The 24,795-nt window shown below is 39.8% G+C and overlaps 2 protein-coding genes across 5 annotated transcripts in view; both read left to right on the top strand.

Moving 5' to 3' along the window:
* Positions 1-24,795, top strand: part of LOC306837050 (putative aminopeptidase W07G4.4) — a 133,779-nt gene that overhangs the window by 78,629 nt on the left and 30,355 nt on the right. The window lies entirely within an intron of this gene.
* The window catches only part of gpat2 (glycerol-3-phosphate acyltransferase 2, mitochondrial), a 105,078-nt gene that overhangs the window by 62,484 nt on the left and 17,799 nt on the right, over positions 1-24,795 (top strand). For 2 of the 4 annotated variants that reach the window (XM_079364417.1, XM_079364414.1), the window contains exons 3-12: positions 11,841-11,944; positions 14,720-14,830; positions 15,510-15,580; positions 15,671-15,781; positions 16,191-16,313; positions 18,048-18,147; positions 20,172-20,305; positions 20,550-20,649; positions 22,862-23,041; positions 24,516-24,614. In XM_079364417.1, the coding sequence (XP_079220543.1) occupies positions 11,873-11,944; positions 14,720-14,830; positions 15,510-15,580; positions 15,671-15,781; positions 16,191-16,313; positions 18,048-18,147; positions 20,172-20,305; positions 20,550-20,649; positions 22,862-23,041; positions 24,516-24,614 (1,101 nt within the window). In that variant the 5' untranslated portion in view covers positions 11,841-11,872. Of the gene's footprint in view, positions 1-6,698; positions 6,790-11,840; positions 11,945-14,719; positions 14,831-15,509; positions 15,581-15,670; positions 15,782-16,190; positions 16,314-18,047; positions 18,148-20,171; positions 20,306-20,549; positions 20,650-22,861; positions 23,042-24,515; positions 24,615-24,795 lie in introns of all 4 variants that reach the window. The other 2 variants (XM_079364416.1, XM_079364415.1) reach the window with 2 other exon arrangements.

Genomic DNA, 24,795 nt, shown 5'->3' with positions numbered 1-24,795 from the left:
TTGTTTGATACATTCTATCGAGTATTATAACATGTTTCCCATTTGGATGTATGGGGATGCACATCCTATTGTCCTTGCCAATATTAATCCACAGAAAGAAAAGGTGGCAGGTGATGGAAGACAGAGAATTAAGGGTAAGAGACGCTAAAGCTAAGACTTTTGAACATCATGAACAAAATGAGTCTCTTTGGCTTTTTGTCATGAGGGTGAAAAAAAAAAAGAGTGTGAAGACTGGAGAGCATCTTTGAAGAGGAACAAGAGAGAGAGAAAAGATGGCAGTATTTTGTAGTGTAATTAGAAGAGCCCTCACCTCGGGGCCGCCACTGGGGATGTTTCTTTTCTCCACTCGAGCACCTTGTTGTTTATCTGCACAGCTGTTTGAGAGAGGAGGAGGAGCAGGAGGGATACAGGACTAAGTGGGCAGGCTCGAGATGGAAGAGGGAAGCTGAAGGGTGTTTTGTTTTTGAGAAAGTGTGCACACACCTGTTATGTTACCCTCTGCTGTGTTGTACCATCACTTGGCATCAGATTTGCATTCTAAAATGTAATGTATGTGCACAGCTGTGCCGTATGCACCGCTCTTCAGCTACATTATGTTTCTACTCAGCTATATGTAGAGCTCTTCATGCCTCAATGCAGCCTTCAAAATGGATTTGCAGGTATTTTTGTGCGAGTGAAGGACCGGGTGAGGTGAGCAGCTTTTTGTTCCTGCCCCCTCTGTCATTTTAGCTGACCAAGTAACCGCATGGTTATATTTGCATCCGCATTACGCAAGGGCTTAAGCACCAGTTGCACAGTTAGACTTACATAAGTATGACAGTAGTCTTAACAAGTTTCTAAAATGCATGGACCTACTTCTGTTACTACAGTTCATTAACAGATAGGCATGTATCAACAGCAGAGTCAGGTTCATTTTTTTTTTTTTTTTTTAAACTATTGATGACTATTGGTTTAACATAGAATACAAGAATGCAAGTGCACAAGTGACGAAGTAATAGCAACACGTGTTAAAATGTCAGCAGTGTGGAAGTATTCACAAACTAGAAGGTGAAAAGAGTTAGAATAAACAATGGGCTAAAGAGGCTAAAAAGATTACACGGTTGAATTTATGACTTTAAACAACCACTCCATCTCTTGCCATTTTATGGGATTTTAGATAAATGGTATGTCTGCCGCCTTACAACAGTTTGTGACATGATGCACACTGGATTGATTCTGCCTCTGTTGAGTTTAAACGTGAAGAATTGTTTGTGGATTTCGTAGTGAAACACAGTGGAGAATGTAAAACAGGCTATTGAGGACATGCTGAACACATTAGAAATAAACCAGCAACAAGTGCATGTCCTGTTGCCAGAAGAGGCAGAGAAGGTACCACGTGAAAACTCTGGGGGAAAAAAGCAGCCTTGGCGGTGTGTCTGATGAGATCTTACAAGAGAGTGAGCTGGAGATGAGATCTGTGACTGCCTCATCAGCAATGTTAACTGTCGACTTACTTGACAGAGCAGCAAACCATCCAAAGGACAGACAGTCCACTACATTTCTGGAGGCTAAATGCTGCACATTTTCCCTCACTGGAAGCTATTGCACGTAAGTATATCTGTGCCTGATGCACCAGTGTGGACAGTGAGAGACTCTTCAGTGCACTCTCAAACATCACTGATGAGAAGAGGAGCCACAGGGTAGACATGCTAGTTTGTAATACTACTATATTGATTTCTTTTTTTTGATTTCTTTTTTTTAAATGCATCAATGCAGTTTTTTTAGTTCCAATCAGCTTCCGATGCATAGATATTTATTCATCATAATTAGTGGTGTAATATTTGGTTGTATATGTGTAAAGCTACACAATGCTGTAGTAAACCTGACATTACATTTCATATTCAAGGAGCAAAATAATAAATAAATGAACACAATTAAAATCATTCCAAAGAAATGTATCTGAACTTTGAGTTTGCTTAACAAGAAGCAGCAACAACTGTCGTGTTTGTAGATAAAATCTTTTAAATTGAAGTGTAAGAATTATACTGTTGATCGGCTAGATTGAGCTGTTTCATCTTGTCTGAAGATGTTTGATGAAGAGGATCGTGCCCAATGGTCGTTCTTGTTCTGTGACGTGGATCAGCGTCATCAGTCCGATATCAAAAATATAAATGATGTCAATATCTGACCTGATACCAATATTGAGTCAGGCCTGCCTAATCTCTTGTTATAGATTAGTTTTATTGCTATTATCTCTGTGCACGTAATTGAACAGCTGCATTACGTTTGCTGAATTATGTAATTAAAATTAGATATTATATTAGATATTCCACAGCTGCTAGCCTTTTACCTCACAAGTTCAGTGAGAATGGAACATAAGGATCTTTATTCCTACTGAGCTGGAGAGGTCAGCAGGAGTATGTGATTAAGTGTCAAGTTGTTCCCAAGTTGAGTGTACTACACATGAAAAGTGTACCTGCAGAATCATCATCTTCTCTTTTTCCCTTTTTTTACTTTCCTGCATTCTTACTGAAAATAGAAAATAGACAAAGCATCAAGATGTTAGCCAGGAGAAAAAGAAGGGATCATAGTAGTGTGTGTGTGTGTGTGTGTGTGTGTGTGTCTCATTTATGTCAAGTCATTGCTTTTAGTCCTCATGCTAAAAGATGTTAAGCTAAGACAACATATTTCCAAAGGAAATATATCACAACTAAAAAAAACAGAAGGATCAGATTCCACAATGAGCAGAAATGCTGTTTAATACATACTACTGTTGATCTAATGTAGAATGTAAAAAAAAACAAAAAAACCCAACTTTAATCTAACGATTAGTTTTTCAGTTATCGATTATTTCACATGACTTGATCATGTAACTATTCACACTAGGAGCCAAGGAGTCCTACTTTAACATCAGAACTGCCCGCATTCTATCACCCACTCTGAGCGCCGCAAAGGGAGACTGTCATTAAGTAATTTCATTGTTTGTGCTCAGAAGCCCACTGCTCAATCCCACCAGATGTGTGTACATATGTGACATGATGCAAATACAGATTTATGTTTCAGCGGGTGAAGTATCCCTTTAAGGGTTGTGCTGAAAAGGAATGTGCTGTTCTGTTTTATTTTTTCCCTCAACCACATGATTCCACATCAGTATCTTACGGGGGCACACAACAAGAAAAGATACAAAGGTCAAAGGAAAAAAGCTTTTCAAGTCAGTTCGATGTTATACAAGCGTCTGTTTGTTATATGGAGAAAATGTTGGTGTCTTGCTTACGCCTACGATTTACGCCTTCTTCTCTCTGAAAGGACCCGAAAACAGAAAGGCCACAGACCAAGAATGCAAGGAGCAGGCAGTTAATCCATTAAAGCAAACACTCAATATACATTTTAATTGATAATTATCCTTTTGCGTATCTCAAATACATGTTAAACAACTGTGTTTTACAATGCAGAAGCCTAAACTAGAGTAAAAATTTGGAATAATCCAATCTCTAAAGTGACTATTAGCCTAATGATCAGTCTTAAAAATGAGCCACAAATCCTTGTAAAAATACCTTTTATTTTCCTGGAAGCAAAACTCTGCAATCCACAATCCATTATCATTTCAAATCAAACGTTGCAATACAGAAAAGAATTCTTTCACAGGCAACTTGGTCCCTGACCTAGGGAAGTGTAATTAAACGCTGCTGCAGGTAAGGTTAAAATTTACTCCACCAACCACAAAACCCACAGAAATAATGCTCCACATTAACGCCCCCCATTCGCTCTGATTTCCTTGAAACAGGCAAGGACTGATTTTGATGGACTTTACTGCGGATTTCCTCATTGGCATACAAACCCCATCAATGGACATTGAAACCACCACTGAAGATGATGCTTTGCTCGAATGAAGCAGTTTTGTTTTTTAAACTGCAGGTTTGTTGAAACTCAGAGAAGAGACGTTATAATGCAAGACCACTGCCTCCACTCCGGAGCCCCATGATGCACCACAATACTGTGCTTTGTAGTATATTACTGGAGGCTGTTCTGAAATCCAGTGTTGTCATCTCCACTCAAAAAAATCCCAATATTGATTACCTGTGTTTCAACAAAGCCCTCCTGAACACGGGGCTTTTATCTTACTGCAGCTGACTGTACCTGACCAGATCACAAATACAATATGACGATATGACAAAAGAGTAGACTCGACTCCACTGTATTCCTCTAAACATATAGACAGAGAGAAATGAGAAAATGGATTATGAAACAATGATCACCCTCGTCAGCCCCTCGGCTCCTCATTGAGCTAACATGATAACCCTCACATGTCTTCTCTAATTCTGACATATAATCCCCGAGCTTTGATTGTATTGTTCTGATCACAAGACTTCAATAAATTGCCTTAATTTCTTTTTTTCCCTCAAGGCTTGGAAAGCATGTGGAAGAATTACATACACAGGCAGATTGCTGCACATTAGAGGTTATGCATGTACAACCTAAAGAGAGATTGATGTTACATAAATGAGCAGAAAATAAATCAGGATTCCATTTTACCAGTGCACTGTATGCAGACCCTTTTTGTTTGGACGGCTTTTGCTATTTTGAAAATAAAGAATGTTCAGGTTATCTAACTGCTTGAATTATTATTTTATTATATTAGTACAGATCGAGGGCGTTTAAGATGCACTTTCAACATGTATGGAGATGCATTTTGATTTGTAGTGCTGATAAAATACGATATGATATATTCAATATATGATAAAGCTATTGATGTTGTTGATGGTGATGATTATTTAAACAATATATATATATATATATATATATATATATATATATATATTCTACAACACCTCACAGAGTCTAAACGTCGAGGTATCTTGCCCTCTGCTACTTTCATCTATTTGGCTTCTTGCACAGTCTTTTTCACCCAATTCATCTTATTTTATCTTGAAGTTTATCCCTCTATAAAAGTGAACTTGAATACTAATTCACTTGAGATGTCCTTTTAAACTAAAGTAGGCCTATATTAAGAAATGTACATTCAGCTTATTTAAAGTTCTGTTGCAGCTAAAAAGCAGACATCGAGAGGCCATGATCTTTATACGACAGCACTTAGACTCTACAGAGCGAAGTGTAGCTAATGGATTACTTGGTTAAAAAAATATATGGAAATATGTGAATATATACTTGAAGTGAACGCAATGGTTTATGGTTTGAGACAGCACTGTATGCTACTCAAGGACCTAAGCCCACACTATCTTGGTAGTGTCCTCACTGCATTGCCTTCAGCCCATATATCTTTCAAAGTGCCTATTCAGTGGCCTTCTTCTTGTTTAACTGTGATCTCATTACCTTCAACACCTCATTTCACCTCTAAGTTTAACTTCTTTACCTTGATCTTATGAAAGTAATTTCTCTTTTTAAATTAAATCGACTTCATGTTTAATTTGTTGGGGTACTTGTGCAGCTCTGTGCTTCTGTTGGTATGACACATCTGTGTTAGCTTTCTTTTAGACACAATAACATAATAAATAAATAATTATAGTATCTCTCTGTCAGCAATCAATTACCTTTAGTTCAGACATTATGACCCTGATCCCTTTAGTGACCCTCCAGTTTCTATTTAAGTCATTGAACGTCATCGAGAAATGATTCTACCATATGAATCCCATCTTATGTGAACTTGTTCTGTACTGTCTCTGATTGTATGGGGGTAATCAATGGACTTTAATGGGTCTGGCTGAACTGAGACCAGATGGTACTGGATGGAAGTTATTAATGGGCCGATACACAGTCACCAAAAAAGAGAACAAATGGCAGAAGTTCAAGATGTCTTCTATTACTGTCCATATAAAAGTTAAGACTGCAAATATCACACATCTGTGATTTAGTTTTGAAGAAGGTTCAAACTTTGTTGGCGGTGTAAAAGCACTGTGCCACTTTCCATTTAAATCCTGCAATGATGCTGATCCTTCTGCAAAGCAAGACACCAGACTTCCCGAAACAATCTGCAAGTAAATGACTCCGTTCTTTGGGAGAAGTTGAAGATGTTATTTCAGGCCATGCACACATAATGAATCTTTCCCTTTTTAAGTCCTCGCTCTGTCTCTTCAGTGTCGGTCTCTTCTGTGAAACACAGCCTTTCAGCGTGCGTCCATGACAAAATTGTGTGAGTTATTTTCAGCTGCTGAGGAATTTAACTAACTGTAGGGCATAAAGGAAAACGCATGCATGTCAGGCTTGCTACTAAATCATGCGTTCAATTGGATCAATGTATTCTCAGCCGTCTGAGCAGCACAACTGGTGTTCGGCATGTGTTTTTTGCTGCAGGAGAACAACTCGGGCTAAAGATGAAATAGATGTTTATGTGTATGGAAAGTTGAAATGGTAGAAAGATGTTTAAGGGCATATAGTGTTGATGAAACAAGCTTACATTGTTCACTCTAAAGGCAGCCCTTTGAGGAGTGTGGTGTGATGTTCGCACAGACTCATTAACATAGGCTTACACAATTTATTCTCAAGTGTTGCATAAAGAAAGCAGACCCTTCCTCAATACTCTTTGCTCTTGAATCAATTAGAAAACACGGCAGTTACGTAAGACGTCTGTTGCATCATGGTGTTTGTCGATTGCATTTTGAGGGGCCTCTTAGGACTGTGTTCAAATATTTACACGTTGTTTGATGCATCTGGGTCTGATAAAATAAAGAACTTTCACATTTTCTTGATGTGGTGTTTTGAAGGATAGATGCTCCAGGATGGCAGTAGCCCCTTGTATGCCACTCGAGTTAATAAAACATCCGAGCTGCCAGGGAGAGAAAAACCTGCCTTAAGGTAAGAGAGGGGAAGATGTACGGTGGTAAGTGGGAGAGATGATGGGTGTCTGACATGTAATTAGCACTTTGTCTTTTTCTCTGAATCTAATGTGAGGCAGAAACCTTTTTATCTTCCAGTATTAGACAGAAGCAGCTCAGCGATCAGTGTAATTATCATCAGTTCCCGTTAGTCAGAAACACAAAGATCAGTGTAATTATCATCAGATCGTGCAAGATGACAACAATTTGATCTTTTTTTTTTTTTTAAACCTGTTTTCGTTGTACCCCTCCTTGTTCCGTCAGTCAAAGATTGTACAGTTTTTAAAAAACGCTTTCATCTTGTGTTCATGAATGAACTTCAAAAGTCTCATCCAGTTCAATCTTATCTTGTCTCTTAGTCTTTTTAAATTAACTTCCCTCTTTTATGTTATATTATTTTGCTTGGGCCTTGTCTTTTAGCTAGGATTTACAGCATTTAGCTGTACATCTGTGCACGCGGCCTGGGGTTGCCTCGACCTAACCATCATCACCATGTAAACCATCACAGATGCAGCCAATGATTAAGATGTTAACCTGACTTAGAGTATGTGACCCATCAAGTAGAGCCGATAATGCAGCTTTTGAAAGTCATTTTTAGGGGAAGAATTCACAGATTACTGTTATGAAAATATAGATGAACAAAAAGTGACTAATTTAACTCAAAGATGGTATGAGATGAGTCAAATGAACTTAAAATCCCTTTTGTAAATAAAAATAATTGCACTAGCTGGACTTCTGGAAAACAATCAAAGTCATACTCAACCTTTCTATGGTGCTACCTAATTACCTCGTAGGTGAGGCAAACGCTCCCTTCAGAGTTTTTGGCATGGTTTGACTTCTTTACGCACATCATCTCAAATGTATTCGGGGTGACAGTTTGCCAAGTAGCTTCTCATATTGCTCGTATTCACCGTGTCGGTCCCAGCAGTCTAACAGTGTCGACACACGTCCACGCATCAGATATGAAAGCTTTATTTTATTTATTTTAATTTTTTTGATTTGATATACTTTATTAGTCCCCGAGGGGGAAATTGTGGTCTGCACTATGTTATTGTAGACACGTGCTTCTAACACACAGGTTTGAATCAGACACATGCACAAGCAGGACCTGTGGCCATGACATCATGGAGAGATGTCAGAGTGCAGTGCAGTACAGATCTGTGATTCATGGTCATGCAGTGAAAAAAATGGCTTTATGGAACCTTTAATTTGAAAGAGGGGTAGTGACAGTTTTATTTTGAAAGACACAGAACAACCTCCAGAGAGAGATTTATAAATAATTTATTGAGTTTGATGGCACAATACAATTGATCCATCCATGAAGGTAACGTGATAGTCTTTATCAATCGCTGCTCATACTACTTGACGTGTGTGTGGGTGTGGGTGTGTGTGTGTGTGTGTGTGTGTGTGTGTGTGATTTGTTTCTATAATTAATATGACATACCAATTCTAGACTGTTGTCTGCTCAGCTGTGATGCTCTGCTGAAGTTCGTGTGCTGCACACAGTGTTGAGACTCTTGTAAATGATGGAGTTAGAGTTCTTGTAGGCAGAAATGAGCGAATGAAAATAAGCGATAACAGTTGATAACACACAGTTCGACGAAGCCCCTTTTTTAAAAAGACCTCAGTGGAAAATTCACATTACATGTATATCAGTGATATCTGTTCTGATCTGGAGTTTTTAAACAGTGTGAATACCTTTCATCTTTCAGTTTAGATTTTCCAAAATATATATACCGTGGACAAGTAGCCTACTTTAAGAGCAGTGTGAACAACAGGGAGGGAGGGAGAGCACAGAGTTAGTGTAAAGAATTCCTTTTGTTCTCGGAAATCAATGATACTCTTCGCTCCATGACGCGCAACCAATGATTCACAGATTGATTCTGTGTGTGCTGTCAAACAGAGACAGTTGATGCATCCAGGTGCATCGCAGTGTAGCTGTGTGTGTTTACTATATTAACATTCCTTTCAAAAACCCAGCTTTACTTACAGACTAAGAATAAAAGCCCACCACATCGATGTGCCTGTGGTGATGTATACCTTCCTGCTCAGCAGAATCCTTGGTTTGTTCAGAAAGGGATCATGAGCATGTCAAAGACATGCACCAAGTACACGTTGTACCTCTGGATTTTCTCATGAAGGCCATCTTTGTTCATGCTTTGTGTGGATTAAAATGTCTTTTGAACTGGAGGAGGAGTTCTCTGGCAGCACGTAACACAGCTTCAGTTAATGTAGCCACAGAATGGATCGAGGTGATTTAAGCACCTGACATATATAATAGCTTCAATTTCTCACAGTGTCGACCTGTGGAGATGAACGTTTCTGTACCTGGGATTCAGGCACACAATAGTCTCCACACTATAGTCCTCTGTATATATCCCCCCCTTACTACCTGGATTGTATTTATGTTTATGTTATTATTTTATTCGATTTTTGACTTTTTGTTTGGATTCTGCACTGCTGCTGTAACGCCCGAATTTCCCCATTGGGGATCAATAAAGTTATATCCTATACTAAAAGTCATTTTTGCTCTGTTTAGAGCTGAACAACATAAAAGATTTCACAGATGAATTCGATCTTTCTTTATTGTATTTGGATGTAGCTGTTTATCGTGTCATTGCTGTTATTCTTTGATACTTGTTCGTCCAAAGGCCTAAATAGGCGTTTCCTGCTCCAGCCTGGGTGTTGCCTTCAATGCTTGATTGACAGGTCATTAGCTTAACGAGCTAGTTGCAGCTGTCAGAAAGCAACTGACTGACATTGAAGCACAGAATAGTGCAGAGAAAGATTCGTTTGATTCTACATCATCAAAATATTTCAAGAGACTTTTTTTTTTTTTTTTTTTTTTCAAGTGAGAAGAAGAAGCTCATCTGTATGCAGTGTGAATTTCAGCCAGGACTGCATACAATACATACTGGATTGGTAAACAAGTTATGAGTGCAGGAGGTGCTCCAGCGGCACCATTGTGGGATTTTAGTGGGGCTCAGAGGCAGGTGGGTTTTCTGAATACGTTCAATAGAAAATTGGCTGGGATGCTTTTTTTTTTTCTTTCTTTCTAAATATTAAATTTGTTAACCCTTGTTGTGGCTAGCACATTACCATGTGACTTAAGTTGTAGCATAAGGCCTTGAGCTCTCCTCTTGTTCTTCATGGTCTGTCGCTGATTCTGCACGTCTTACACCTACTGATTTAAAACACATAAACACTTTACTCAACCTGTAATGATGTCTTTGTGAGTATACGCCAACATGTACATTAGGCTCTTAATTTTCCATGCCTGGCCCATTTTCTTTCAGGTCCCTTCGAGGATTTAAAGCACCCACTGCTCCGTGAGAACTTTGGGAATAGGCTTGATCGCACTTCACAGCATAATTTATATTGCCTCTCGGAAATGATTTAATCTGACCTGGCAGCTCTTAATGGCTTCTGATTTTTAATCCTTCCTCACAGTGGGCTTACCTTTGTCTGGATCACATTAGCAAACTACGGCATATTAATTAGCGCTGTAAGTGGTAAATTAACTGCTGTGTAGAGGATGAACTAAGCATGCTTTAATGTGAGGGTGAACATGTTGCTCAGAGCGTGATTACCCGTCATGTTTTTATGCATCGCCCTGGGAATTCACGTGCTGTATGTTGATGGAAAAGACTGAGGAAAATGAAATCTTGGTTGTGTTACTCAGGTCTGTCCTTGACTTACTGCAGTCTCTAGCTGTTTCCATGCAGTCTTGTTTTTCCTTCTGGAGTAGCTTATATAACCCCCATTAGAGCCTTTGCTGATTTTCCGGCTGTGTAATTTACAGTTTTCCTCCCTGTTGTGCTTCTTTGTGTCCTTCATCACCCTCCGCACCTGTGAAGCATTACCAAGCTGAGGGATTCTCTTATCAATACCTTTAAACCCGGAACTGGTAATGAATGTGGGAACCTGAGCCAGCTGAAATGTAGCACCTCCCCGTGGGACAGGCTTAAGTTTTAATTAGCAAAGTTAATGGGGCAGGATGGGATCAACAGAGTGGGAGACAGAGAAGCAAACGGAAAATCACCCATTGAAGAGAATGAGACTCCTGAATCGTACGTGTGTAACCACAGAAAGATTTATAAGAAGCGTGTGCCACAGGATGACAGGCGGCCACGTCTTTATCCTTTGTAGTAGAAACAAAGCCTTCCATAAAACTAAAGGGAGGCTCACTCACGATGGTGGGTTTTATACTGGCATGGCTGTCTCTTTGGAGAATGAGCACTGGCTGTGCATTAATCTACCTTAATCTCAGATGATTACTCAATTGAGCTCAGGATCAGCCAACGTTATCAATTAGATAACCCAGTTATGCTAGATTGTATTAAATGTGATTTACCTAGCCTATCTCTCTCTCACTTATGAGTGGCCAAGGGACCAGCATCGGTTACATAAGAGCTGTTTTCAGCTGATGGCTATGTACCCTGCTTTTAATGATTTATAAACCAGTAAGTGTCAGCAGTGCTGCACCTGAACTGAGCGCTGTGCTATAAAAGCCTCCAGTTTCTTTCAATTTCTAACCCCATAATGGCAATTGTGTCCTTGTTCTATTTCTAACTGAATACAGAGGAGAGCACAACACTTTAAAAGTAAAGTTTTCCACTAGTCCTACAGGAGGAAACAATGAGATATCGACACAAGAGAACTGGTGGCAAGACGCTTCCTTTTGTTAACTGAAAATAATGAAGGGTAATTTGCAGGAGGAGGAACATTTGTGACGGTGGAGAGGAAGAAGAACTGGTTAGATGGTAAAATTGTAGCTATGGGCTCAGGGTGAGAGCTGCAAACAATCTCCTGCCAAGGACAAGTCTACAAAATGAATTTTGTGGGTTTGGAAGGATGGAGCTGTTTTCTCAGAAGAATCCCCTCTGATATACACAAAAAGCTGATAATTACAGCCCCCTTAGATCCACATGTGCTCCCAAACAATCCTCATTCTCTGACACAATGTGAGAATACAGTTTCAAAGTGACATTGCATGATAGACTTTTATTCTCCCAATCCTCTCTCTGGCAGGTTTCCGGGCAGAAGTCTGCAGGCAGCTCACTATGGTGCAGGAGAAGAATGAGGGGATAAACAAAGACATGGTCCTTCCACTAATTCAACAGAATAGACCCGCTGTAAGAGCACTGCCTGCGTCACACTCTCCAGCTGTCATCTCCCACTGTCTCCTTGTGAACTTATCTCAGACTCTTTGTTCTTCACAATCATGAGTGAACATGTGCAGCCCCATGTGATTCATTCTGTTTGATGTTTACCAGATCAGGATTTTTGTATCAGTGAGTCATACTGACCCATCACATAGTGGTGAGTTTTTTTATTGGATTATTTTGACATTTTGGAAAATATGGCCATTTGCAGACAAATTAGAAAACTGGATTAAAGTCTAATTTCTTAACCAAATCAACTTGTTGGGGACACACAAAAAAAGGCTTTACAGATTTGTTGTTACTGGCAGTTTCCATGTTATACGTCCAAGCTGCATTCCATCCAGGCAGACGGCGCTCGCCCTGACACACTGGGTCAGTTTTCGGAGTGTGAATGCAGAGGAGCGCAGCCATGAGCAGGTGTACACACATCACAGAAGTCCGACGAGATCATGCAGGAGCAAAGAGAAAAATAGAATAAAAAGTTATACAAGATGTAAGGTACGCTTAATGTACTTCACATTGATGATAAAAACATAGGAATACAACAGACAGATATGTGTCTCAACAATCTTGAATTTGATTAAAAAAATTAAAAAACTTACACACAATCACATACACAGAGAGAAACTATTCGTAAGCTTGAGTGAAAAGATTTTGAATTTCCTTGTCTGACTTTCTGTCCGACTCGATCCATACTGTCCAGCTTACGCGTGCTTTCAGCGAGCTCCGTTGAAAACAGACTTGCAGCACATTTGAAACGGAGCAGAGTGACACGGTGCTGCTGGCCCGCTCCAGAGATGGACCACGATGCTCACCGTGGAAACAGGAGCGTTGACTCGAGGGGCGCTTACGGACGGTTTACATTAGCAGGAAGACAAGGTCGCCTGGTGTGAATTTGAAGCGTTAAAAATAAACAAATATGTATCATATGCTTACAACGATATCACTTTTATAAAGTCCCGTGTTACTCGTGCATAGAACGTTTCCTCACTTCCTTGCTTTCTCTGTGCAGAGGGCTTCTAAACGAGGAATCAAAACAAACGGCAGTAAGCTGTTAGAGGGCACGGTGTCACACGTGTTTCAGGGTGAAGGAGGCACTCGCAGCAAATTTACTCAGTCGCTCGATGTGAATCTTTGCCAAGGAAAATGTACAAAATGAAAATAATAAAAAAAGCATGCAGTTTATCACTTTGTCTGACGTCTCCCCTGCAACAACTGTTGTAGATGTTGAAGATCACTGTTTAGAAATAATCAATACCTATGCTGACGGTTAGGCTTGCTTTTGTAGCCCATAAAGAGGCATCAATATTTATTTCAGTCTATTTTCTAAGCCGCTAAAACTCCTCACGGGGACTTAAAGGACTCATTTATCAGATTTTAATTGATCTGTTTCTGATGTGTCGGTGCAAAACTTTGTGGCAGCTGATTTCTCCTAGAAGGACTCACAGATCACTCCGTCATTTTATTATTTTAAATCACTAATTCAGTCCACTTCTTCCTGGTTGACTGGCCAATCAGTGTTGGCAGTAAATCACTTTAGGTCATACATTTCTCTGTGCATGCTGTATTGACAGAGAAAGTTCAGTTGTTATTCATCCCCACTAAAACCATTAAATCCACCTTGTCTTAGCAAGGCACTAATGTAGCCAGCTGCTCTTTTGTTTTTGAATCCATCAGTTATCTCATTTTAAATGACCTGAGTGATCAGTCTAAATACAAACTAACAGTGTTTGCACCCAAACACGCACACACAAAGTGCATGATAATGAATGAGTATTGTAGCTTTTTGTTATCATAACACAAATATTTGTCAAACTGACCCACAGCCAAGTTGCAGCAGAAGTCTGGTTGATTAGTACACTGCGCACCGTGTGGTCTGAGCTCCACTCCAGGAGCTGTTTATACCAGATGTGCACTGATTCCCTGTTACTGGGTCTCATGTGGGCCGGCCTTGTATGAATATTTACTGCACTCCAAGTTATTACATGCTCTTATGGACTTTGATTTCACCCATAACAACAACACAGAAGTCAGAACATAAATAAAATGAGATCAAGAGCAAAGAATCCAAACATTGAAATGTGCTTTGTTGTTCTCTTACATAAACATCTTCTGTTTTATCACTGAATAGCCGTGAAATAAAAGATGGGCAACTGTTCAGCTGTGAAATAAGTCGACTTAATTCCACTTTTAGAGGCTGATTTGTGTAACTAAGTAGAACGATGTACGGTGTTTGAGGATATATTACTATGTGAAGGGATTCTCTTCTGTTATCTCACAGTTCTGCTGTCAAAGCAATTCTTTGACCAGGAGAGCTCTCGCCAGGCTCTTGTTCCCTCGTGAATAAAGCGTTAAGCATCAATGAGAGAATTGTGTTTTTCTTAGATTTTTCACACCATTTAGAGAAACCAGACTTGTAAACAAAACACAATTAAATGGGCGAGAAACCAACTGAAACTAGATACATGTGGCTTTTCACACAAACCAGTTTTTTTTTCCCCCTTTGTTAAACACAGACCTTAAACTGGTTACAGGCATATGAAGCACCTGCTGTATTATTAGTTGATCGGTCATCTATAAGGCATCTCTGATCAATCCTGTCAAAAATGAAAGGTAGCAGTTAGTCTGACTTCTATTATCTACTGATTTGCATGTTTAAAATGTTTACCTGAATGAAAAGTTATTTGGTTCTGGCTGTTCAAGAATGACATTTTTTTTATTGTATTGTGTCTCCTCCCTCCAAAGTTATCATGGGAAATGAAGATCAAGAAAAAGCTGAAGACGATGCCTCCCTGCCTGGGCAAGTTCAGACCCATTGTGGGTCAGAGCTGCCACCAATGCACCCCAAACAGTCTGGTGAGTTTGCAACGCAGAGGCTGGAGAAGGTTAAGAGAGAGTAAGCACAGGCGGAAATTACACTAATGAAATAAGGGAGGCTGGCTGGTTGGTGATGCTGTCCAACAAATCTTATTTCTGCTCGAGGTTTGTTTCCAAGAAACAAACGACAGCACTGTCTAAAAGCACGTTGACCTTCATGACACATGCATGACTCATTCACCTGCAGCTTTATCATGAAACACAATGCCAAGTTTTGATGGAGCGTGAATACAGGAATAACTGAGGATTGAACCTCCAAACCCCAACTCTTAATCTCCAAGATTACTAAGACCAGCCAGCCACACAGCTGGGATGAAAAACTGCTCTACTTACATGCATCAAGAGCAGCCCAAAGCAAGCTTGTGTAATAGTCATGCACTTAAATCTACATCTTGATATGGCACACATGATGGGCGGATGGATAATGTTGGCAAAGACGTGCCCACTCAGTTTTCAACTGATGTTTGAAGACAATCTGAGAGATAGAAGCCTTAGATATAAAATGTCAACCCATAAAGGATGGGAGCAGAGGAACATTTAATGTGTTGTATTCATATTTTCCAAAGGTGTGTACAGTGTGTGTGCTCAGCAGAGCTCATTTTGAGTTGATGATACAAAGTCATTTGTTGTTGTTGTGTTATTTTTTGTCACCATATAGAGCAAGAAACTGGGACAAAACTCCTTGCTTGGCTTCAACAACCTGCTCATTGTCAATGAAACACACACCAGGTATTCATAAAGGGCCAGTGCAACCTCTTTGTCCCAACACACTTACCAATGAACATTTTCTGGCTCCTCATTGTATGTGTTCTGTCATAGGTATCGAGGCTGGCTGGTGCGGAGGGTGTGCTGCCTGCTGTTTGTGAGTGGCTGCAAGGTTTACCCAAGTCCAGTGAGCAACAGACAGGAAAGAGTCTGTCAAAGCAACAGGTACCTGAGAGGGACAAAAAGGAGGAGGGAGGAGAGTAGTGATGCTATTGCAGAGTAAATAAATAATAGGCTGAGATATAGCAAATGAAACGGGTTCTGTTCAGGGAGAGAAGGAGAAGGGAAGAGAGGAGATAAGAGACAAACAAAGATACGGAAAATGAAGGCTATCATGGGGTCTGTACAGAGAGAATGAAAAAGGATAACTTTGGACTGTTGTCCCACTTCTCTTATCTCTGTCATGGAGACTTCAGTTTGGATTTGTTGTTCTCTCTCCCTCGGAGTAATTGATTTTACCCTTTCTCATGGCTCTAGATGTTGTTGTCTTACTAGAAGGAGTGTGTTTGTCTGTTTCGCTCAAGTGAAGCTTTGTCCGGTGTTATCCCTGCTGTCCTGTGACGGTGTGTTTCAGGGTGAAGGATGCACTCACAGCAGATCATAAAGCACCCGAGGAGGGAGACAGCCAAGGGCAGACCAGCGTCCTCTCACCATTTATCCCCCTCGTTAACACCTGCATCTCTCCTAGCCTCCTAAGGTGTGTGAGTGTTTTATCTGTGTGTGGGCAGATGGGTAAAGGCCATGATATAATATGTTTTTATGATTTATCAATAAAATACATTATTGACTTTAAAGTAGTTTAGATTAGTGTATTGGTTTATTTGGACAGGGGCAATGAACAGCACAACTATGGCGTATTACTAAGCTGTAAAGATAATTAACATTTGGGGTTCCTAGTCAGGAAGATACTGAAAAACAATCGATGCAATCAATTCAAATCAAACAACTATTACAAAAGGAGCAAGAAAATATTGAGAAACCAAACTGAAGAAACATTTCAACCTCCTGTTTTTATATCTGGCTTTGATGTCTGTTTGCTAATCATGTCTAAAAAACATATTTATAAATGATTATCCTTCATGTCAAAGGTTTGAGTCTTGACCATGAAGACGTGTTGGAATATTCTGGAAGGTTGTGAGACAGACTTTTGGCCTTGATCTTTTTTAGGGAATTTGTTTGACATCTGAGTCAAAGCAGAAAATAATCATAGTGCCATTTAGAACAAAAAAATGCATTTTAGTTGCAACATTCATGTAAATTGGAGAAAAAAAGATCATCTTGATAAATGTGTCTTTAGTTTTCTATGCAATCTTTTTCCTGCTGCTTTAAGGCTCAATAATTTGATTTTCTTTCTGAAAGAAGTGTTTCCTGTTTTCGTGTTCATGAACATTTATCTTAAACTGACTGTTTAATCAAAAACAAAGTGATATCAAACACAGTTGCTGACAGATTTTACTGAAGATTAAACTGATCAAAGTGTTGTGCCTGTCCAATCCTTGGATGTGTTCCGAATGACAGTCATCTGACACTTTGCTGTGAAAAAAAAAAAAAAACATTTTGATTTGGTACCATAGACGCCAAAACTAATACTTCCTTTTGGCTAATCTGGGCAGAACAGGAAAAACATCAATTAGTTTTATGAAGAGTGTAATTAAGAGACATGAAGCTCTTCTGTCTGCACCTGGTAGTGCACCTCGACACAAACACTGCTTTATATAGAGTACATCTTGTATGATGTCAGTCAGATAGTCAATGGTTTTCATACAAATCAGGCAGTTATCATGCGCTTCATATTGAATGACAGCTGAAGAGGCGTAAACTTTTCCTCGGCAGAGGAGGAAATTCAACAGACATGGATTGCTCCTGGCAAAAGATGTGTGTTGTATTTGAAAATTGAAAGTATGTGCTTGTTCTGGTCAGAGGAGCCTGTTCCTATAGCCACATACCGCATTAGACCTCTGTAAATATTGAGTGAATTGATGTGGAAAGCTCCTGCTTTTTTTCCTCCTATAGAAACCTTTTCTGCTCATTCTTTCTCTCTCAAAAATTTGCCATGTTCTGTCCTTCTTTTTTCACCTTCAGATATAGCCTTGGCCATGAGCTCTAAATAAAGCGCTCACACTTACACACTACTCTCTTGTCAGTTCCATTGTCACCTTTTCTTATTACCTTCAGTTTATTTAATCTTTTTAACAAATCTCCCTTTTCCCTCTTACGCCCATCTATCAAATTAACATGTTGTCAAACTACACTTCCTCCTCTTTCTTTGCTCAATCTTCCTTGTGCTCTGCGTCTCATTATTGAGCCATTTCTTTTCAGCTTCTCGGTCGATTATTCTTTTGTGCACATTGTCCACCTCTCCTCCTCCAGCAAAGCATTTTAACCGTCCTCTTTCTTCACATCGTTCCGTCTACTATCCTCTCCTCACTAGATTTGTGGGCTGGTTGATGCTGAAGATGTTTCCTTCCAGATTTGACCGTATCCAAGTGAACCTCAACCATCTGTCCAATTTGCAAAGAGCTTCACAAGAGGTGCAAGGATATGTACTGTACATGAACACACACACACACACACAGAAACTTTTTCAGAAGCGTTTATTAATACATTTGGCGATGACTTCTTCCAAGAGATGTCAGCTCGTTCTGCAAAACGTGGGAAGCCCATGTTGTATTTGCACATGGATCCTTTGATGTTTTGGATCCACACTCAGGTGTTAAACAAGGCTGTGCTCAGCCCTTTAATGAGCTGGCAGGCAGCAGCTACAGCCTTGATTTTTTACACATCCACCACAGAACATTCCAAGGTTATCACAAACTGGAGATGGGTTTTAGAGAAGGAGGGCATCATGATGAAGGATTACTTATAAAAGTCTTGAAAAACACCACTAAAACTTTTAAGTTTCTCTTCCTTGTTACTCCTAATTATTTTCTGTACTTTTCCTAAAGACTTCACAACTCTAATTACATGGTTGACTAAATAACTTCAAGTAAATAAGTCTGAGTCAGACTACTGTTGCAGAGGTTCAAGATGTGCTGAATGAATTCAGTGAACTGTGCCTCAGCTAAGATCTTGTTGAAATAGATTAAATTACACAAAAGGAGACAAAGCCACAAAGTCATGTTTCTAGTGACGCCTGTGGTTTGTCACAACTTATTTATATTTTCTTACAACACATGAATAGTTCCAACTTTTTATTGGTCCATAATAATGTGTCCAAATGCATTTTTGGCGAGAGAAAAATGTAAAGGTATACAAAACAAGTAATTGAGTAGATGTAACCCAGTTGGCCTCCTTTTATCCTTTTAATGTGAAACTTTCACAAATTTAAACTTGTAGTCTTAGACCAATTTCACATAAACTAGTCTCACAAGGGACTCTCTAATGCTTGTGGTGCCCTCACTATGACCTACATGACTGTTTCTTTATCGCCACCACGTGTAAGCCTTAAGAGGGTCACGTGATCTGTCTGTCTGCTAATCTCGCAGGCTACTGAACCAATTGGCCTTTTTTTAAGGTTTGTATGCTCAAAAACATCTTGTTGTCCCAATCGCTGAAATACCAATTTTCATAGACTGCTGACTTCTTACTTCTCTGAACTGGTATTTAGGAGCCATGAGCGAACACCAACTGTATCAAATCTGGATCCTTTTTTTCACCGTTACAGACAATCTAGTTACAGCCTGAGGAAGGTACGTTCCCGTACCCAGTACAGTCAAGACAGCAGCAAAGATTGTCTATAAGGAATTACAACATAAACTGCAGCCTATGAATTGATCTCCAGAGGCGTCAACTTAAATCAAGACCGCTCGGGTTACACATCTATTGTGCTTTATACCTGTTTATGTTTTACGCTCATTTAAAATGTGATGCATACACATGACACACAGCCTGCCCTAATCTCCCAGATCTACACCCACATGTCTACAAATACACCTTTTGATGCTTTACTCTCTACTGAGCGCACATGTCACGTTAACCAGTCATATGATTATAAGTCTTTGGGGATTTTAAGGACAGGACAGGCAGATAGTTTTCAGTTGATCAGATGATGCTTTATTTCACCTAACTAAAATCTGATTACTTGTTAGATTTTATTATTGTGGCCCTTTTATTATCTTTAAACGTGTTGTTCTATGGTGTCAGGATTATATCAGTAAAGGAAAACTCGTATGTAAATATACTTTGAGATAGAAGCTCTTTGTTTCCATTTTTTGCCATGAAAGACACCCAGTGTATTTTGTCACAGTTTATAGTTCCTACATTCACTCAAACATTCTATTCGTGTTTGTTCTCAATCTATGCCTCCATCTTTAGCTGAGTGCAAAAATAATGTTTTTTTATTTTTTTTGTTGTATCCCCGCTGGTCATAAATTAAAAAACATATTTTCTGAACATAGCGTTCTGCTGATGCTATCTGAAGCTAGTGGGGCGTGATTATAAAACTGATATAAGGCTAATCCGATGCCACCTCTGCACAGTCCACCACTGTTTGCATTAATGAATGACAATGTGCAAAATGTTGTTTATCAAAAGCTGCTTGTGTTCTGCCATTCAGGGATCGCCGCTGGTTTACGTGTATGTGCGTCAGAGCGTCATGGATTGTGCTCTCATCTCTCTGGTACTCTTTTGTCGCAACCTGAGAGTTCCATACACTATTTTCCCCCTGCAGATTGACAGCTCCTTCCTGAGGTATTTTTATACATCTACAAACCCACACATGAACCCAGTTTAGTTTCACACAGATAACACAAAAGTAGTTTGTATGTATCAGTTTATTAAAACACACTTTCTTACCCATGAGTACCGTTTGGCTGAAATGAGATTCTGAATTTATCACTTCAGTTAGTTTTATTTTAGATTGTGTGGGACCCTGCAATGTTCTTTTTTAAATACATGTGCAACAGTCACAGTATCCTCTTTTCACTCGTTTTAGATCAATCCTGCAGAGAGTCGGTGTAGTCCTCCTGCCACCTGCTGCACCGACTGAAGTGGATGCTGAGGCAGACAGTGTGTACTCATCTGTCATGACCTCTGTAAGTCGGCGGAGGGTGTGATGTAACTATAAGGCAGGCTGTAGCAACATGCATAGGGTAGTGGTGGTAATTCAGTAACTTTTGAAATTCTTGTTAACCTTTGACTTTAGCAGATAATGCCCTTGCAGGGAAAGCTCTCCAGAGGTGTCGGTACAGTTAGATATCATTAGATGTTCTGGGACAAAAACATCTCTAGGTGCACTGTAAGGAAAAGGTTGAGTAAGGTCACTTTAATTGTAAACAAGGGGAATAAAAGTGTGCATTAAATCAACAAAAGTACGGTTAATAAAATCAAGTTAAAATATGCTATTAATAAAAACTAAAATCCATAAATAGCCAAACAAGCATTAAAAGGCATTCTTCTGTTTTCATTTGTACCACTGTAATACTGAAATAACTTAAACGAGCAACTGGCACAAAGAAGACAAGATCAGCAACACCTGGATCATAGCTGTGCTTGTTGATAATAAAAGAGTAATATAGGAGTTTCTTTGAAGGTGGTGGTTGCTAATGCTGTTCTGGCTTATGTATCATATCTTGATCGACCCTCATATAATATAACATAACATCTGAGCTAAGAAATGTTTGTTAAAACAGCATTACAGGAAGCATGAACTCGATCGATCCTCTCAGTGTTCTTACAAACCAAAGTTCCTCCAGATGGAAGCTGCTTTTTGATTTAAAAACAATATATTAGGTTATTTTAGCCATCAGCCTCCTGTGGAGTTTGTAGATAGCAATCCTCGTCCCCAACAACCAAACGAGGAACCTTCTGTGTTTTCCATCTCCACTTTTGCAAACGTCCTCTGTAGCCAATGAAGGTTGTTTTGTTTTTTTTCCCCAAAATGTTCCCCTCAACTGTCAAAAGTTAATTCAGGTTTTGTGTACCCTTTTCCTAAGAGTCCCCAACCATGAAGAAAAAAACCTCCCGGCACAAACAATTCCTGTGTGACAAGTTAAGCAGTTCCTCATTAGCTGTGTATGTGAAACCAAAAACAATCTGTTTACTGGTGCATGGAAATATAGCCCTGCCCCACAAATCAGTAAACATGTTGCTAATGCATTTTGCTGAAAAAAAATACCCAGACTCTTTCACAGACAGCAGGTAATTATATAAAATTGCAGGGTAAGCAAAAGATACCTGTCCTTGTAATTGGGCTGTTTAGTGTATTTGCCGTCAGTTCAATTCAAACTGTGTCACATGCACACTTCCTGGTGAAGTGTTATCACAGTCAGCTCCTCAATCAGTGTGCAACCTGTCTTTTCCCACTCTCTCTCATTCCCCAGCCTCATCCCACTCAGTATTCATTGTCAAAATTACAGAGGGGCTTGAGTTTTTGCTACAGAGATTGCGGCTGTTGAGTTGGCAGGAATGACAAAGCAATGAGGAGAGGGCGGAGAAACGAGGAGAATGGTTGTTAGTGTGATTGTGTGAGCTTGGACAGGTTTCTATTTTCATAAGAAAGTGATGTTTTTTTTAACATGCATTATTTTGGAGACTCGTGGCCTGCATTAGTAAATACAGTATATCCTCTCTCTCTTGCATATACCAGCCTTCAACACCTGTTAATTATTGATATATTCCAGTCTTTACATGTATCAAAGTGAGTTCTTATCTTCTGCCTTAAGACATAATTATTTTTTTAAGGAGTTACAGGCTTTTCTAAGATCAACATTGCGTCACACAGTTCGATAGAACAGCTCAGTCTAATATTAATCCATAGAGCTACAACCAGTGTGGATCATAAGCAGGTCATTAATGAGTGCTACAGTGAGGGGTGCTTAATGAGCATCTATCTAAGTAAGCGTATTGGATGTGATTGAGAAATCAGCCTCACTTATTGGTTGTATTTCAGTGTTAATAGAGCTTTATTGTTTTTTGAGTGTAGGCCAGTGAAGCTTCTGTTCAATAGTAACTAAATTTCCCTTTTCTGTGAGACCAAAAACATTCTTTGAGGAAGGGACATGTTGCTGAATGTCATTGAGTGTCCCCCACAATTCCCTTTTTATTTCTGCTCTTTATCCTCTTGGCTTCCTGCGTTTTGACTTCTCCCTCTGCTTCCCTGCACACTCTGTTATCTTTTCACTTTGTATTCCACCCAAGAGTCTGGTTTTGTATATTGCTTATGTATTCTTTAAAGATGCATTGCATGGGTTTTATGCTAATTGTTCCCCTACTGCCAAGCCTTTTCAGCTCCTTTTCTCTCCTCAGCTGCTACGTGAGCTGCTACATGAGGGCCAGGCCATAAGTGTTGGTGTGTCACCGGGGTCTGGCCGAGGTGGCCAGTGGCTGGCCCACATCAGACAGCTCATCAAAGAAGGATCTGTCCCCGATGTTAGCCTGGTCCCTGTGGGCATTTCCTACGACTGTGTGCCCAGGACCAACGTACAGGTTGATGCGTGTAAACACACACTTGCAAGCAGACACAAACTTAATAAGAACCATCTGTAATGCCCTGAGGTGGTAACAAACAGGTTTGGTTTAGAGCAGAGGTTTTCACACTGAAGTTTACCTCCACAGGCGGTCACAGAAAGAGGCAAAAATACTGAGTAAGGTCAAAGGGACAGCTGCGTGCAGGTGCAATGGAACCAACAGTAGTTTTGTAAGTTTGGCCCTCTTATTTATTTGCTTAAAATACACATTCTGTAGTTGGAGAGTTGCAGCAGTTGCCGTGACACACAGACCGTGGTTTTTCAAAGTACCTCATGAAATTAATGTTTATATTAAATTAAAATGGTACCTGACAGTGGCTGTTTGCTATAAAATCAAGCTCCTGCTCGATTTCTAATTAAATAAAATCTGAACACGCAGAAATGGTACTGTACATATAAATGTGAATTTGATTGAAACAATAAAGACCAGACAGTTTCTGAGTCTGCCTCAAAGGAATTCCCGACTGAGCTTGCCTCAGAATTTTATACCCTCAGGGGTATAGTTGTCCATTTGCATTTGCACCTCGAAGGAATACTGAAGAGCGTGGTCTTCTACTGGCAAAGCAATACCACATACAGAAAAAGAAGAATACGTCTTTGGAGCTGTGTATTTTTTGTGTTTTTGGTTGCATTAAAATTGTGTCCAGAGAGAAACTGCTCATCACTATTTTTAATAATGAGTTTTAAGCTGACTCAAAGCCCACTGAAAGCACAGCAACTTTAAACTTCCTGTTTACGTCCCCGAAAGCATTTTGGGAGCTGTAGATCAAAACTTAGAATATTGTTCGAAATAATAAAGGAGCTATTTAAGCGTTTTTTAACGAAGCAAGGATCCAAAGACGGTCTTAACAGGGATGGAGGGTATAGCAACTTTATATGGCCGGCTCTTGTATATCTGAGAATCACTGTGAGAATCTTGTTTCACAACTTTGACCAGTGAAGCTCAATCACTTGAGGTTTGCATTCATTTTTTCTCAGAGCAACAGTGATAGCTATTAGTCTCCATTAGCCTTGCCCTCTGTTATTTGCGTTTTCAGACAACACTGGAGAGTGGGTGTTGCTGTAGGTTAATTGCTATAATGAAGTCCTTGCCTCATCATTTTGTTCTGTCATTTACACACACTGAACATGTAGTACTGCACACTCAGCTTTACCACTCATAGGCACACTGTCATACCGGCTATTTATCTCTGCATGCATCGTAGATCCTGCTCATTAGTGCTGTTGTTGCTGTGATGTTCTTTCAAAAGGCAAGGCCTCATTACAACATACATAGATAGATAGATAGATAGATAGATAGATAGATAGATGGATACTTTATTGATCCCGAGGGAAATTCAGGCAAACATAATCCCTCCCTGCTGTATTAGCCATTCTGTGCTGTGTGTGTGTGTGTGTGTATGAATGTGTGTGTGTTTTGCATTCCCTCACAGGTTGGCCTGAACTCTTTGTTACGATGGCTGTGGTCTATTCTCTGGAGGAGACCAGGAGGAGGCGTGAGGATCCACCTCGCTCAGCCTTTTTCTCTCAAGGTGCGCAGCAGAAGGAGCGTAGCGTCATAGATCATGATGCTAACCTGCTAATCCTTATTACAAGCACTTGAATTGAAGCAATATCTAGACATGACCTACTCATCACAGATGGCAGACTCTGTCTCTGCCATACTTGTGAGAAGTTCAACCAAAACGTGCCATACCTGGTCGTATATTCAAA

The sequence above is a fragment of the Symphodus melops genome (genome assembly GCF_947650265.1).
Source record: "Symphodus melops genome assembly, chromosome: 1".
NCBI classification, from domain to species: Eukaryota; Metazoa; Chordata; class Actinopteri; order Labriformes; family Labridae; genus Symphodus; species Symphodus melops.
The sequence above is the reverse complement of the archived record's forward strand: the minus strand, read 5'-3'. Positions and strand labels throughout refer to the sequence as shown.